The sequence below is a fragment of the Magallana gigas genome, chromosome 5 (genome assembly GCF_963853765.1).
Source record: "Magallana gigas chromosome 5, xbMagGiga1.1, whole genome shotgun sequence".
Lineage (NCBI taxonomy): Eukaryota > Metazoa > Mollusca > Bivalvia > Ostreida > Ostreidae > Magallana > Magallana gigas.
In genome coordinates this window covers 40,354,611-40,371,502 of record NC_088857.1, presented here as the reverse complement: position 1 = coordinate 40,371,502, position 16,892 = coordinate 40,354,611, and the positions used below count along the sequence as shown (strand labels likewise).

The 16,892-nt window shown below is 34.5% G+C and overlaps 2 protein-coding genes across 7 annotated transcripts; one reads left to right on the top strand and one right to left on the bottom strand.

Annotated features, from left to right (window-relative positions):
- Nucleotides 1-262: 262 nt before the first annotated feature.
- LOC105322711 (alpha-2Da adrenergic receptor) lies at nucleotides 263-13,449 on the bottom strand. Of its 5 annotated transcripts, XM_066085354.1 has the most exons (4): nucleotides 13,383-13,449; nucleotides 12,321-12,586; nucleotides 3,772-3,802; nucleotides 263-2,611 (listed from the first exon to the last, which is right to left on the bottom strand). In XM_066085354.1, the coding sequence occupies exon 4, from the start codon at nucleotides 2,583-2,585 to the stop codon at nucleotides 1,053-1,055; it is 1,533 nt and encodes a 510-aa protein (XP_065941426.1). In that variant the 5' UTR covers nucleotides 2,586-2,611; nucleotides 3,772-3,802; nucleotides 12,321-12,586; nucleotides 13,383-13,449; the 3' UTR covers nucleotides 263-1,052. The 5 variants fall into 5 exon arrangements, with proteins under 5 accessions (XP_065941426.1, XP_065941425.1, XP_065941428.1 ...); XM_066085353.1 differs by lacking the exon at nucleotides 13,383-13,449 and having other exon boundaries at nucleotides 12,321-12,911; XM_066085356.1 differs by lacking the exons at nucleotides 12,321-12,586; nucleotides 13,383-13,449 and adding an exon at nucleotides 6,099-6,201.
- LOC105322710 (uncharacterized) lies at nucleotides 3,951-16,084 on the top strand. Of its 2 annotated transcripts, XM_066085358.1 has the most exons (5): nucleotides 3,951-4,186; nucleotides 4,329-4,404; nucleotides 14,410-14,513; nucleotides 15,038-15,096; nucleotides 15,544-16,074. In XM_066085358.1, exons 3-5 carry the CDS (start codon nucleotides 14,426-14,428, stop codon nucleotides 15,925-15,927), a joined length of 531 nt encoding a protein of 176 aa, XP_065941430.1. In that variant the 5' UTR covers nucleotides 3,951-4,186; nucleotides 4,329-4,404; nucleotides 14,410-14,425; the 3' UTR covers nucleotides 15,928-16,074. The 2 variants fall into 2 exon arrangements, with proteins under 2 accessions (XP_065941430.1, XP_011419864.2); XM_011421562.4 differs by lacking the exons at nucleotides 3,951-4,186; nucleotides 4,329-4,404 and adding an exon at nucleotides 6,190-6,261 and having other exon boundaries at nucleotides 15,544-16,084.
- Nucleotides 16,085-16,892: the final 808 nt, after the last annotated feature.

The following is a 16,892-nucleotide window of genomic DNA, read 5'->3' as shown; positions in this document are numbered from 1 at the left end:
GGAAGTTTGCTCTCGTTAATTTTAAAGCGGTACTGATTACTCATGTCAACAAAAATGTTGAAAAATTCATTGATCCATTGTTTAGAATTAATTTTGATTTTCAGGCAAAGATGTAAAGAAACTGATATAAAAGCTAAGTAATGGATTCCTTTCTATATAAACATAATAACTTTTTAAATTTTTTTAATCTTCACTTTTTTCGTAATTGACAAATCTCCCTCGTTTTCCAAATCAATGATTTCAAAAACAGAGAAAACCGGTACTTTTTGAATTTTTCTTTAGTTTATAAAGAATTCGATGAATATATCACATATCTAGCATGCCTATATATACAAATATCTAACTATGTATTACAATACAAGAATTCTTTGACCAGTAACGAAAAACTACAATACATAAAACCAAACTCTCCCTTTAAACTTATAAAAAGGAAAACAAATCCTCTAGCTTTTGTCACAGGTTTTCGTTTTGTTAAGAATTAATCAGGATTCCGGTCTTTGAGCGTACCTAATCCCACAAATTAGACCTCTCGCTTCAGAATTAAAATTTATTTGTAAATCCTTTATTTGCGTAGGCGCCTCTTAACGTTAGCATACTCAACATACAAGGCATTCGTAGCAGACTTTTTGAAAAAAAAAAACAACAAACCAAAAACTCAGTTATCAATTTCGAAAGTATGGACACTTTTGTAATTCGTTCGTATGTTTATAAATATTGATGCCTCTACAAGGAAATGTTTTTTGTTTGTTTTAATTTTTTTTTTTGCTTTCTTTTAGTTAAAATTAAAAAATTAAACGATTTTTATTTAACTATAATGAAATTAACATTTAACAATTTAATTGATTAAATAAATCGACAATTTTGTAAAAGAAATATGCTATCACAAGCTAAAAAAGTGCATTCATAACCTATTTACATCAAATTATTTTAAATTAAATACTAACAAGACAACAAAAGTATCAAACTCAATAAAACTTCTATATTGAGCGAATAAAAAATTGCTATATTCAAACTGTTTAAGTACTATCTATAAAAAAAAGTTTTTATGCAAATCACGAGGACCTAGAATGGCCACTTGTCTCTCCTCGGGACCCTGGTGGTCCTACATACTTTCGGCAACAAATACATGCTATCACAAAGTTCCGGAACTCAGTATTAAGAAAGCCGTATATTAGAGGGTTAGCCGCACTGTTTATCAGAAACGATCGAATGAAAATTTGAAAAGCTACCATTTCCGACTTGGAAAAGAGATTCGGTTCATACTCTTTTGAGAGTGTCCTCCAAGTCATCAGAATTAAATAGGGCAAGAAACTGATGACGAAAGCAGCCGTAATAGAAAGCATGACGATTGTGTACTTCTTTGTGTTAACGTTTTGAGCATGTAACTTTTTCTGATCTATACTAGCGGTGCCATGCGCATCTCTTGTTGCTCCACTTTCTACTGTTGTTGCAATACTCCTTGGCGTATCTTCGTCAGCAAATGACACTCTTGTTGATTCGCGAACTTGGATATGTCTCAACAGCTCGTTTGTTCGAGCCAATCCATTTCTTGCGTTATCATCGAAATCATACCGGGTTCTTCCTGATAACGCAGAATTCGATCTAGTGGGAACTGACACTTCGTCCATTTTTAAAGCGTTGTGAAGACTTTTGGAAATGCGAAGATTTCCGTTGTTGGTTTTGGGAACGTCCATCTCGAACCTTTCCGGTGAGGGCGCCACTTTACTCGTTATAAAAGCTATACCGGTTGCAGTTGTCGGTCTACTGCTCCCTCTACTGGGCGGCAAGGTTATTTCGTCATAATCACCAATGTCTGTTGATTTTGACAAAAAGGATCCAGCTACCCTTGTTTCATCTGTGCATTGCGTTGTGCTGCTTCTTGGTCGCTTGGCCGACTTCACTTTTTTCCGTTGCGCATAAAATCGAAAACTTCTCAAGTTAAAAATCTGTCTCCCAACAAGACAGTATAGGACAGTTAACGATGTGATGGCCGTGACAAAGCAAAGAAATAAAATGCCATTGTATAGAGTTATGTAAAACTTGTAGGATTCGTCCCGAATTGTCGTACAGTCCTGCCCTACTGCTCCGCTAATTTCTGTCAGGTTAACCTCCACAACGGAGTAAAATACAAAGCTAGGCCAGGAAATGCACACAGATCCGAATAACACGCACGGTATTATTATCTTGGCCATTTTCATGGTGATCTGAGATTCGAACGGCCTGCATATTTTTCTGTAACGATCGACGGCAATTGCTATCAGAATGCATCCACTAGATATAGCAATAAGATAGTTGATAAATCGTAAAAGTTTGCAAGCCTCTGTGCTTTCAAAAGTATAAAAACGAATCAGATCGACGAGCTCCAGGGGCATGGAAACAGTGCAAACAAGAAAATCGAACACCGCCAGAGCCACTATGAACAAGTACGATGGAGTCGGCTTCAGTTTGAAGCCATAGAAATAGACCACGATGGGGTTTCCGATGACGCCTATGACCATGAGAAGTACGATGAAGACAATGGCGGGAATGAGGGTCTCCACGGCTTCGTCGTTCAGTCTCTGGACCTCCTTACTGAAATTGTGCATCCTGCCTGCTTTGTCTATTCGTTTCACTGAAAAAAAGGAATCCATTTTTTAAAGATGGCACTTGCTTACGTGTAAAATTGCCTGTGTAATATGAAAACCGGACAGCTACTACTTATATACATCAACTAGAAAAGAAAACATTCTATAGAGTATGTAATTACAGGTCAGATATGTATTTACTTTGCACAAAACGAATTATATCTCAAGGATTGACGATAAATATTGCACAAAAGAAGAATCAAAGATATTTCCTGGCTTTTGTTTCGAATATAAATAAAACATGCATTTTGTATCTTATAGGGTATCTGAAATCACAGGTCGATTGAATATACTGTATGTAATATTTACTTTGCACGAACAAAAATTGAGATAAATAAATGACGATTGGTATCAGACAAAAAAAGTTGCGAAGATATTTCCTTGTTTTTCTAGATTAATATGATTGTGTTGAAACAGTTGGGCAACCAATCATGTTGTTAAAAAATTGAAACTGAAAAAAAAAATGTTTTATGTTTGTTAACATAAAGTGGATGTCCTTTTTCTACCACCTGTTTCTTTAAATGCTAATGAATCTGTCAGAATGAAATTGCAACTGCCGCATTTACATTTATAGTTTACGGTTAATAAGAACGATTTGCATATTTCCTTTTACTGATTATGAATTGAAATGCATAAAAAATTCATTTGTTATTTAGGTTTTTGCAAGTCATAGCCCTGATAACTTTTTTGTGAAAAGTGAAACACGGTTTCAGAGATTGTTTGTTTTAATCTACGTCTGTACAAAAGGTTATGCGATACAATGGTCGAGAGAGTGCTTGATAGTCGAGGCTTCTTAAATCAACACAGGGGTCCATCTTTTATCAAATAGACCATCGCTCTAATGAACATTCGACCTTAATCGGTGTTTCTGAATACTCCTAACACTCTTAGTGTCTTCGATATCACCCACTTTTCAACCAAAAACCACAAAAAAAAAACCAGAAAAAAAAACCCAACAAAAAAAAAACAAAAAGCCAAAACATAGACATATAACGGAGCAAACATTTGTTTGCGTTCGAAGCATGAACAATTCCTTCGCTCAAAAACAAAAGCATATTTTGTACATAGGATTGAAAACCCTCGAGTAGATAATGTACAGGGTTTTAGAGGTTTTTTAATGAAATATGTTAAGAAATATATCACTCACCATTTTTTCACTTGAGTCCGCACAACACTGTCTATAAATGAAAGGACACATTAGCATTACACACAAACCAGCTCTCCTGTCAGAAATAGATACAAAGAGACCACAGTAGGATTCTCCTAAATGGGAAAGGTTGAAGCTTAGAAGGAACGGCCGGTTATAATCTCTAAACCTTGTATCGATAGTTCATTTAAATGAACAAAATATATGTATTTAAGTTTGACACAGATTGACACTAAAGTGAAAAGATTTCGATTTCTAATTCACTCGTTAAACCGTAAACAGTTTAAATAGAGACCTTCTTATTTTTTCTTTACGATCGCATTTATAAACGCCAATTAAATACACATGATCTTACTGAGTAAGAGAGGGAAGAGGTGCCGCTGTTGGTACATCGGTGAAATTGTACAGTATTCTAGTATGTGATTATCTTGTAACAAAGAAATTCAATCATGTTCGTTGTGGTTTTACATTTAAGTGTAGTGCAATTGAATAATTCAAATATTTCAAATTTGTTGACCAGTAATATTAGGGGAGGGGTCTTTTTTTCTACATTTCAGTTCTTCTATTGGTGACACGATAAGTAACCGACCAAATTTAACAAGGAATTGAATAGAAAAATTGAAAGGTATATAGGTAAGTTATGTTGTCAGAAGTATTTGATGAAAAAATTGTATGTACACACATCTGCATCAGTACACTCTATTCTATTCTCCCTAATTTAAAAGCACGTGACAAGATCCTAAAACTCTCACAAGGAAATACATTCAGAGTACATGTATTGATATCCCAAACTCAGCTTTAGGAGTATCAAAGTACCATCGATTATTTTAAAACATGTGACTAACATTTAAGGTGGTATGAGACACCTGTCGATATTATTGTGGATAGAAATATATCATAATCAGAATACTTCTACCGGTTTGGAATTTTCACATTTTAGAATTTCTCAGTTAACGTTCGAACCCATTGCACTATGCTTTTGGGTAACAATATTGAGAAAGAAAAATAAATATAATTATACATGATTTTATTTTTTCTAATTCGATAGAAAGTACGTCACAAACTTAAACATCTTTAGTTCTGGACCCTCTGTAAATTTAAGAAGTGAACTGAGAGGATTAAATCACATAAATATAAACATACTAGGTTTATTTTATATTCATTTTCAACTCGGTATGAGCAAAATGTTCAACTACAAAATATTAACAATTATTATAAATCATTTATGCTTATGTTAAGGAAGATATAACTTACAGGGAAGATCATCCCGATTGCACCCAAGCAAACTTAAGAGTTGGAGTAGATCTCTTCAGTGAACAGTGTAAAGAGGGTCTTTAATCAATCCAAAATTATTTTTAGTGGTTACTCTATTTCTACTTACGCGAAAGCGTAGTATAATGATAATTTTAAAAACCAGAAATGCACTGAATGACCGTGGTGTTGTATATTTTTAATTGGTGGGTTTTTTATCAGTTATATTTGGTTGAGCAAGTGATTTTTTTAATACAATAAATTTATATTTGTGGTTTTTTGTTTGTTTTTTTTTCAGTCTAAGGTACAAACATTAATATTTTATATTTTATGGCTTCAGAAGCAAATTGAAAGGAGGGGGGCTAGACTTATAAGAAATTCTTGCCAAGCAAAAAGCAAAAAAAAAAAAAAATGAAGGTTTTGGTTATATCTAACTTTGCAAAAAAGGGGGCGCTAAGCCCCCCCCCCCCCCCCCCCCCCAGTTCCGACGCCTTTATTTTCGAAATACTTTGTTAAGTTTGAGTCCATATATTGGCCATAGATTCTAGAAAATCTGTTGAAATCATTTCATTTTAAAGAACTTTAAAATGTTTTGTTTTTGACTTAAATAATTCATTTACCACCGGTATGTTTTTTAACAAAATTAATGCAATAATTGTGAATAGTTGGTTACCTATTGTAAGAGTATTTTTAACCCCCACACCAACCAAATCTACTCTTAACTTGAATGATTTAAAATCATGATTTAAACTTTTTTTTCATTATTTTTTTTTATCTTAAATTTATATGAAGCTTAATTACAATTTTTTATTTATTGTAACCCAGATGAGATCTCCAAAAAATTGTTCAACAAATTTCGTAAATGAGCTTATTCAATGTTCTTAAATCGTTCATATGGATCACAATGTGAAAAAAAAACCCACTTTAGAGAGCCTTTTGTAAAAATGTTGTTTACCAACACAAAAATGAACTTACCTCACTGATTCATCGTAAATCTAAATCAAAATTCTTTTACAACAAAGAGGATCAACGATTGTTATGTGTGAATTGATGTATTCTTTTTCTTCCATACGTACTTGGTGTAATCAGTCAGGTGTATTGAGGCCATGTGTGTAAAACGAAGAATGACCGTAGCGGCCATCTTGTGTGCCAACGTTTTCTTGAGACAAAGATGATAAAGATATATCAAGTCCTGTCGCCAGAGTACTAAGCTATGTTTAAACCGCCCTCGATGTATAGGTATTTATCTATATATCTATTTATCTATTACTGGACATAAGAGCCAATGTCCATTAAGGACAACTTATGGTGATATTTTTGGTCCAAGCTATGATCTTTCATTAATTATACAATTATTGAATCATTAAATTATGTGAATCAACATGTGATACGGTGTTAAATCTTTGTATTTGTAAAGGTTTTAAAATATGCATGAAGTATGTGATAGGGCTGAATGCAATATTTTATCCAAAAAGCACGGATTTCTTCACAAATTTCAACTTTTTGACTGGGCCTAGTTTACAAAAGCGAAATTACAATTAAAAATTCGTGTTTTTGTTTCAGCGCTAGGACTCTCTATCTGAATTTTCTATTATTGATTATATGATAAATATTTATAATATTATTGATAACACTATAAATGATTATTAAGGAATCAAAACTTTTGTTGATTAATTCGGAGAAATAAAGTTCAAAGTAAGAACAATTGCATGGTAGGACAACTTGTAGCTTGTAAAAGTTATTCTTATATGAACTCTCGAGAAAAAAAATTCCTTTTGAAAAAAAAACTACCTCCTCTTCATCTCAAAAAATTAATTTGATTACGTTATTAATCACAGATTTTAAAAAAAAATAAATTCAGGCAATCAGTTTTTGAAAAAAATATATTAAAAATCCTTACGTGTTGGAATTATTTTTTCAGAACACCCCAGTCCCCGCAATATAAACACGTAATCCAATGCTCTACAGGAAAATATACTTTGTCGATAGACTTTCGCAAAGTGTCCAAATGCTGGGTTTCATAGAACTTTTTTGTGCTCTTGAATTTCACTAGTATCATTGATTCATTCATCTTCAGCTTGCATGATTTTTAATTTCTTAATTATTTTATAAAGCTGCATCCGAAGGGAAAAAAAACACCAATTCATCCTGCTCCATGACATTCCTTTGGGAGATTAGATATTTCCGAGAACATAGATATTGGGCACTTTGGGTTAACATCCGCAGAACGGAAAACTATCTAATCATACATGAAAGTATTATGTAGGTTTTCAAAAGAAAATATCTGAATTAGCCATTAAACCGTAAGTTTTTTGTCCTTTATACTGACATGAATAGTGATTGGCTGATCTATCAGCAGCAATGTCCTCTCCAAAGATTAAGATTCTTTTGAATCAAAGTCATATACAAATTTTGATTAATCTAAATTTTAATAAAGAACAGCAAAACAAAAGTTAAACATTGCCATTGGTTAGGATATCTGATCATAAGTGACGCACACTGAGCGATATCAAAGGCCGGTGCATGGTTCGAATCGAATAGACGAGTCCTTATTAACTTGATCAGGACGGAAACCCGGTGTTCCGATCAATTAAAGGACTTTTTGTTATCAATCAATTCGAACTAATTTTATTTAAAGGTTGTCCTATATCAATATTCGGTCCACCGTTTTATTTGATTTCAATTTTCAAAAAGAGAGGTGTCTGCGATGTTGTTTTTGGTTGTATTATACCGTTAATTGTAATAACGATACCGCGTATTTATCTGTCTAAAATGTAGAAGAAAAAAGCCATGTACTTTTCTTATTTAGTTGAGGTTCTTTTGTAAAGCAATGCCCATGCCCAGGTGTCGTGAGGGCAAACGACGGTCCACCTAGAGACCACATAGAGAGTGGTAAAATTTTCATTGGGAGGGAGGAATGATTCATGAAAAAAGAATTACATTTTTCTCATGTATAGATAAAGATATTCATTGCGTTTGAAATAGTATACTGAAGACGAAAGATGTACACAAAACTACACCAAAATTAAAAGCCACTTAATTTGTAAAATTTTAAATTCATAAACGCATATCGTAAAGTATGAATTCAAGTGAGAAAAGAACCTGTATATAGATTATATAATATGTGAGATAAACAAAAATTATCCACATTTGATAAAATACAATGACTGGTCTGGAGTATTGACATAATACACGTACATGAACCAATTATACCCCTGTCCAATCTATGATTTAAATTTGACTGTACGATAGGCGTCGGGACCAGGGCTGGGGGGGGGGGGGGGGGGGGGTCAGCCCTTTACTTTTTTTGGCAAAGATAGACATAATCATAATGAATGAATAAGTGAATGAATGAATCATTAAAATAGCACATTTCCCGAGTAAGTGTATTAATCCAGAAAAAAAATAACCTGACAGTAGAATCATTCTTACTTTTGTTCACCCCCCCCCCCCACTTTCGAATTCAATAAGCTTCCGACGCCTATGTGATATAGATCGTGAAGGCATATGCGTATTGCCCCCCCCCCCCCCCCCCCCCGCCTTGTTTCACAAGAAATGTAGATGACGAAGCAAAATCTACTACATACAGTCATACTTGCCGATTAAGAAACCATGGTAAGATTAATCATCACCTTTTATGATTATCTTGAAAGAATAAACGACTACAGTGTTGGCGGTATCTGTCATAGCTTTATTATGATTTAAAAATTTCAACATGTACATATGATTCATAAGTTTTATAAAATTACAATGGATAAGCGCCGATCCTCAATCTGGCATTTGGCGCTGTAATTTAGTCATTATATATGATGATAACAAGGAGCCATGTATTGCTGGCAACCCTGGACGGTGAACAGAAGTTGCCAGCGATGGCTTGTTGCAAAATTCTGCCAAGTGGATTGCGGGACGCGAGACACGGGTACCGCAATCCATCCGCCCATCAAAAGGCGGCGATTCGGCGAACAAGACATCCTGCCTTTTAATGCAACGCAATAAACAATATAAACAAATCAATTCAATTCAATACTTCAAGATAAGTAACAACGACACTTCAAGTCTTTTTCAATCATGACGAATAGCAATAAGGTTTTGAATTAGCAAACCAACACATTATGGGGATGCACAATGTCTCCAATACACGTGCATGCAACTGGGAGTTGCGATATTAATAGGGAATGGATAGAGAAGTTGAAACGGGTTGATAGGGGGCAGTAGGTTTGTTCATTTTAAACAAAGTTTTGTACAACCATAAACAGATACCGCCGAATTAAATGCACGGGTAGACATTTTGTTTTGTTGTCAGGAACTTAACGAGGGCAGTTTTTATTGTATTTGTAAATATGAAATTACCAAGTTTCGATAAATGAAGATAATCTTGGAATAACTTCGGCTGGTTGATATCAATATCTGGATGACGTATTAGTGCCCCGTTGAGCTTTTTACAAACAAATGACTCCAAGGAGCTATTTATTCTTATTCTGGCCTTCTCTTCTGCTATGCTTGATATCATGTGCAGCCAATATTTTCGGGGAAGTATGTTTGACCATACCAGCAAAGTGTTTGACATTTTTTGATGTAAAGAACCCATGAGTGATTTCATTTGTAATTGAAGTTTTTTAAGTGACACAAGCCCAATACTGTTACCACCGCAGTGAATGACCAATACACGAGGTGGGGTGCCATGCTCCTGAAGCAGAAGTGAGATATGATCTTCAAGTTCTTCCCATTTTAGTCCGCCCCTTCCTGACCAAATTCACAGTGACATTTAAGGATTCCAAAGACAAATTTGAACCAATTGCTGACTGATTGCAGTAATCCTGGGACCTCCTTATGATTGAAGATCCTACTATCCAGATGTGTGAAGAGCCTGTAAACTTATTTATCTTTAGTAAAGACTTTGATATTACAATACTTCTGTATAAGGACATACATGTATATAGGATTGAAAAGCATTAGAATGCAACCGACCCTTAGCTTTAATTTCCTGCTCTGGCGCCCCTTGCATGTATAAATATGTGACTGCGCCTATTCTAAATGAATGAGACTTAAATGTTGTAACGTCAAGCCTCACAAATGACAGAGTTTTTTTCAAAACTTGGTTATATTAATAGTAAGTTAAGGGTGAATCATCAATATGGCAAAAAATTGGATTGTATCGGTGCTTGTTGGACGTTGTTTCAAAAATGCTCGCAGATTGTCAAAAAGCATTTTATTTTCGTTTGTCGAGTTAATTTGAATTGTTATACCCTTCCCTATTTGGTCTGTTTTAGTTTTACCTAATATAATGGTGATGCATGACGTTGTTATGGATACGTTGTGCAAAGACAGTGCTGAATTGCAGGAATTCCCACGCGTACTGGTTATTTCACCTACCCTTATTAAGGCAAAGTATGCAAGTGTATACGCAGTGGAAAAAGGATCTGTTCGTAATAATTACTACAAACGTGTTGTAAAGAAGCTACGATTTTTTTTAACAGTGGGAAAGTTATTGGACTTCTAATGTCTTTTTTATGTTTGAGTTGCTTAAAACCGAGTAGTAGTGTTTTACAATAAAAAATTGACATGGATCAGGAAGATTGCTTAACTTCAAGCTAAAACTAATGCCCGCTAAGTAAGTTTTGGCAGTTGAATATGATATGCTTTTAGATGATAAAAATGCTATAAAGTTGATAATTTGGTCAACAGATGGAGGCCAAATGTCTTGGAGGTTATACAGCCCTCTAAATTGCATGAATAAGTCAATGCCCTTCTGATAAACAGTTCGAGTGTTTGGAACAACTGATGCGTCCAGTAGTTTTTCTACTTCCTTTTCATATGGTTCCAAAATTCCGATGGAATTTGGCATGGATAGTAATCCGCATATGGGGCCAGATTTCTGAACTTTTGCCACTGAAAACGAGATATAGCATCAGCTATAGTATTTGAAGGACCTGGTATGTGCACACATCTAATTTGAATGTTGAACTTGAGGAGCTGAAGCAATAGAGGTCTAAGAAGGGACATAACTCTTGATGACTTTGATGTTTTTTTATTAATTATCTGAACTACCGCGATGTTATCAATGTGCATTATAATTTTCTTAGACTGCAATTTGCTACCCCAAATTTGAATTGCCAGCGCTACTGGCACTAACTCCAGGTAGGTCAAGTCTCTACGATCTTCGGATGACCAGTCTAATGGCCTTTGAAGATAGGCCCAATCATGAATATGAACCGAAAATTACCCAGCACCCAAAAGAGCCAGAGCTGTCAGAGGATATGTGCAATGTGTCCCCATTTGACCAGTGCATATCGGGAAATAATGTGGTACCATTAAATTCGGAAAGGAATTTTAACCAGACCCCCATATGGTCTCGTAGAGCTTTAGATATTGTAATGTAGTGATGTTTTTTGTATCCCTGCGAAATACTGTCGTAAAATCGTCTACAAAACGCCCAACCTGCAGGTATTGCCTTCGTAACAAATGCTAGTGACCCCACTAATTATTGCATTACTTTTAGTGTAACTTTCCGTCGCGTATATACATTATGTATCATTGATTTAAGGGTGTCCACCTTGTCCTTTGGAATAAATATGGTTTGGTTAATAGTATTGATACATAGACCAAGAAATGTAATGTAAGTAGAGGGGCCTTCTGTTTTTTCCTCTGACAGCGGGACCCGAAGTTCTTTACAAATTATATCAAATGATCCCATAAGGTTTTGACATATATAAGTATTAGCTTTATAGTATAAGTATAACCTTTGTATATGAAATTCAAAGCATTTGGCCGATTTATTCGAAAAATTTGACATTTGCGGGCTTGTGAGGAAGGAACCTTGCGCTACGTAAAGAAGCCAAAGCTCAGCATCGATAATACCCCAATCTACCGTGTGATTTCGAAAGCGTTTTAATCGGAACTGTATGTCATAATTTAACCAGTTGAAATTACGCGAACGTTGGGCAGCGGTGCGAATGGTGTTCATATATTTGAGGATATCTTGGGTGTGTTCAGGGAACTTGGTCAGATAAATGCTGCTGAACACGAGAAATGCATTTGTCCAAGTTTCAACAGAAGTTATTTTAATTTCTTTGTGTTTTGGCTGGACAATCAATTCACCATTGACAAAAGCTAATTGTTGTTGGGATTCGTTGTGAGGTTTGAGGGGTAACATTTTATGCATGTGAACAAATTCATTGTTGTAAATAGATTGTCTAATGATCTGAGGTACATGGGTACCCAATGCATCTGTTATGCTACATAATGAATTTGGCGTGTTGAACATTTGCATGCCGTTATTTGTATTGTATTTATTGTACCTGATGAATGGGCTGCCATTGACGATGAAGGTCGAGGTCCAAGTATGAGTGGTTGATGTAACGCTGGACCACTGCCATCAGAATGGGTCTCTAAATTCAATGATTCAATTGCGTTTGCTACTGCCTGGGGGTTAGCATCATCAAGTGTATGGCGGTCGCTATTTCTGACTGACACTGTTGCGGCGGTTGTTTTTCTGGCGGCGGCCGGTGCACGTGCTGGCCTGGCATATGGGGATTTTGACTTCCTTTTTGACCGTAACATCATACTAAAAACGTTTGCCAATAATTATGTTAATTTTACGCATATAAATTATTCAATCTTTAAAGTGAGTGTCTCAGAGAAAGTCATGCAATATTACAAAAATTGTCCACAAGCGTACATCTTAGATATTTTAAAAAGTGTTTAAAACTGAAAGATTATCCCATAAATGTCCAAATTTTGAATTCTTGCTGGTGTCGTTCTATTTTTAGCTGTGACCTAATTTGAATAATCGCCCAAATATGGAATAAAAACCAAGAAAAATTATGGAAAACAATGCAGTTTGAGCACTAAAAAAAGAAAATAATAGAACATTTCTCACAATTGTTTTATTTATATAAATATTACCTAAATTTTCATTTTTCATAATACCAATTTAAATTATTAAATTTTTTAAAAATATATATATATTTATATAATTATATACATCTATATACATCATTACCAAAACGAAGTGGTTATTGCATTAATACACCACACCGTTAATGATTTATATATTATTCATATTCTATGTTAATTTTTTTTTATTTGTTTTGTTTTGGGTTTTTTTTTATTCTGACCTATGGATTATACTATTTTTATAATATGTTATGTAGAACAAGAAAGCTAAATTGGTATATATTTAAAAAATTTGTATTTGCACATAAATAATTTTTCAATATAACTTTTTGAAGTCGAAGACTTATAGACAAAATATTTTTTAAAGTACAATTTCACACATTATCCCCATTTGTGGGGTGAAGGAAACGCCCAAATCGCTTCCAACGCCTCATCAAATCTATAAACTGGTTAACGGTACATACCAAAATCCTTACAACAAACAAACTTGTACTTTAGAATTACTTCTCTGTCAATCTACGTCCGTCGTCTGTTTGATATCGGCAGCGTCTAACGGATCGATAATTTCACGCGCAATAATGACGTCATTACATTATTGACATTTAAGTACCCGGGCCTATTGATTTAGAGTTACCGCGCTTGGATAAAATATTGGTTACTAAAATTATTAGAGTTATGCCGCTTGATTTATTCTTCTTCGATAAATGGCATTTACCGTATATAGCGATAAATGTAATTAACTATTGCCAGTATAAACAACTTTGTTTCACCTTAAATAGATTCTTAATACTGTACGCGTAAATAGTAGACCAATACATGTAACAGTACTTGTAAAAGCGTGGTTAACCACTTACTAAGTATAATTTGGGTAAGAATAAATTGTAGATACTGTGATATAACACCCTCCCCTCCAAAAAAAACCAAAAAAAGAAACCCAAATGAAGAGTTGTAAATGTGACAGCATGCAAACAGGGTTTTTTTTAAAACTATATCCATAATCCATTTGTCAACTCTGAATTGATAAACACTACCTGTCCAGAGAAATTGTGAGAAAATGACTGAGTTCAACAAAAGCTTTTATTATAAGGACGACATTATTCGAAACTAGGTGCATCCCTCTTGTGCTTTAGATTAACCCCACAACGTTGAATTATATAGTTGAGATTACAGCAAACCTCATTTAAGTTATTCGGGGTGGAGGTGGGGGCGGCATTACTTAAGGTACTTTCAACCCCATAAAGTCTTCAATAGTCTTTGTAATTGCGGCCTGTATACAATGTGTTAATGAAAAATAGAGTTACATTGGTTAAAACTAAAGACACGAATGTAACCAATGGGACGAAAGGACGTTCTAATCACGCGTCGTTTTGCAGACGTAGTAACCACGACAACAGCTCTGATACATTATTAATATGGTTAAACGAAACACAAGTTTCAATTTGAAGATTTTATTGGTACTTATTGAATCATGAGAAAACGTATAACTTGTAGTCTGGTTGGTGATGCAATGGTGGGAAAATCCAATCTTCTACGATGTTACCTAGGGAAGACGTTAATTGATACGTATGCCCCAACTGTGTTTTCAACAATCAAAGGTAAAAAGGTCTCAATTTTGTTAAAAAATTGTGGTTGCCTTTATTTGTTCATATTTATATTTTCCAGCGTCTTTGACCGTGATAACCCTACAAATCGATTTTGTAAAATATAAATAAGTAATAATAATTCTTTGAGTATTAAGAGGTGGTCAAATACGGTCAAGCGTAATCAACCCTATCTTAATGCAATTCGAGCTTTATTGGTTTTGATCACATCAGATCGTATTTGACCACCTTTTAATTCTCAAAGAATAATCCATTATTCCTTAATTATATGAAATGTATTTTAATAATATCTTTTATACATTTTCATTACAATTTTGGAGAGGATGGCGATTATAGTAACATGAAATAAAAGACTTACGAGAAAGATCTAGTAAATAAAAAAACCAACCGGTTTATATATTACTTAGTGTACATTTATTATTCCCTCTACATGTATCATATCATTGCTTAATTATAATAAAATGTTTTGCAACTTGATTCTTTATAATTCTTGTTATTGGTACGTTTCGTTTTGTAAGATTCTCTGACTGTGGGGAAGAAACAAATCAAGGTGAAGTTTGTGGACACTGCCGGACAGGTAGGCTCCATTGATGCTGTTTTATACTGTTAGGATTAGATTGTTAATTGTAACAAAGTTAGAATAAAAAGTCAGGTTTTTAAAAATGTCAGTATTTTTCATTAATGTTGTCGCCTTATGTGTAATCTTGCAGAAAATGACACATAAATTTAATTATACACAGTAGTTGAAATGTGAGAAGAATAGAATAAATAGGTAAAGCAACAACTCAAGAGGAAACAAAGAATGAAGTATGAATTACGACACAAAAAATTATCTTCATAAAATGACATACTAAGTAGTTATCGTAGGTACATCTATCATAATTATCGTTTTTCTATTAGCACATGCAATTGTCACTACAGGAAAATAATGTAATGCAGATAATTAAAGAGCCTGTCATTTTATTGTTAATTTTAACACATCAGACCAGTCAATCCTAACTCTAATTGTTATTTAATTTTCAAGCAAGAATATTCGAGATTGCGGATGCTCTCTTACGCTAAGAGTGACGTCATCATCCTTTGCTTTAGTGCCATCGACAGGCTCTCGTACGAGCGGATTAGTCTTTTGTGGATACCAGAAATCAGAAGGACTGTAAAGAAAAAAGTTCCCATTTTCCTGGTTGCGACCCACAAAGATCTAAAAAGCGAAGGTTACGTCAGAAGATGTACCCGGGTTGTGTCAAAGGAGGAAGGGGAAGAACTAGCAGAGGAGATAAATGCGGACGGTTTTTTCGAGACATCCACGACGGATTCTTGTTGCGTGAAGAAGATCATTGAATGTGCCATTACTGCCGTTCATTATAACAGAACGAGATACTTACAGACATTGAAAAACGTGTTTTTTTAAATAAAATACTTTTTCAAAATCATTATTGTTTTTACATGTTTCTTTTCCGGTTTCTTTTAATCAAGTTCATTGAGTGTTATAGACCATAAATCATGTGAGGTTGTTTTAAGCATTTATTTATTGAAATGTCTTTTAAAAATCAGTACCAGTATTATCATAAGAACTTCTGGTCGTAAATGCGAAATAACTAAGGGCCATTCAGAGAGTATTTAGTGTTATTATTGCAATATAAAATATAAGGACATAAAATTATTTGCATACCTTTATAAATCCACGCGTGAAATTCTTTTCTATATTCCTCTCCCAGTATTAGTTTTGGGGAGAGAAAAAAGTCACCGGGGTAGGGGGGGGGGGGGTTCTGGAGGGTAAGCAGGATGGCGGATTACAATGACCCCCTCTACACTGAGAAAATCTCTGACTAATTTTGACCTGTGTGCTGGGGCACTATGGTGCAACAATAAAAGACCCTTGATACCAGTTTCTTGGCGTTTGATTTTTTATCGTTGTTTATGTTTGTGCAAAACTTTACACTTTTACATCTTTCAAGTAACACTCTTCTTTTTGGGAATAGGAAATCGCAACACAACATCCTCCTTATAAAAAATAGCAAAGGGAATCTTTTTGTGCCCTAACAGCGTTTTGCAATAACTGGATTATTTCCATGTTTATCCTCCATACTTTATTATTAAACTTTCTTAGCGGCAAAAAATGAGCACCTACGTTTCATCTACAACATTCTTGTCTGAAAATAGTCGATTTGTCCTCTTTTTTAATACTGTACACAGGGATATTTTCACCACACGTTATTTTCGACCTTTTACGATTGCAAACGGCTTCGCACCGACTTTCGCCCAGACACGGTTGCGTACGTATTAAAGGGATAATTTGGGACATTGCAATTCGCCCAGTCTTATATTTGCTCGCTGACAATGAGGGCGAAATGGGCGAAAATAAAACTGAGGCGA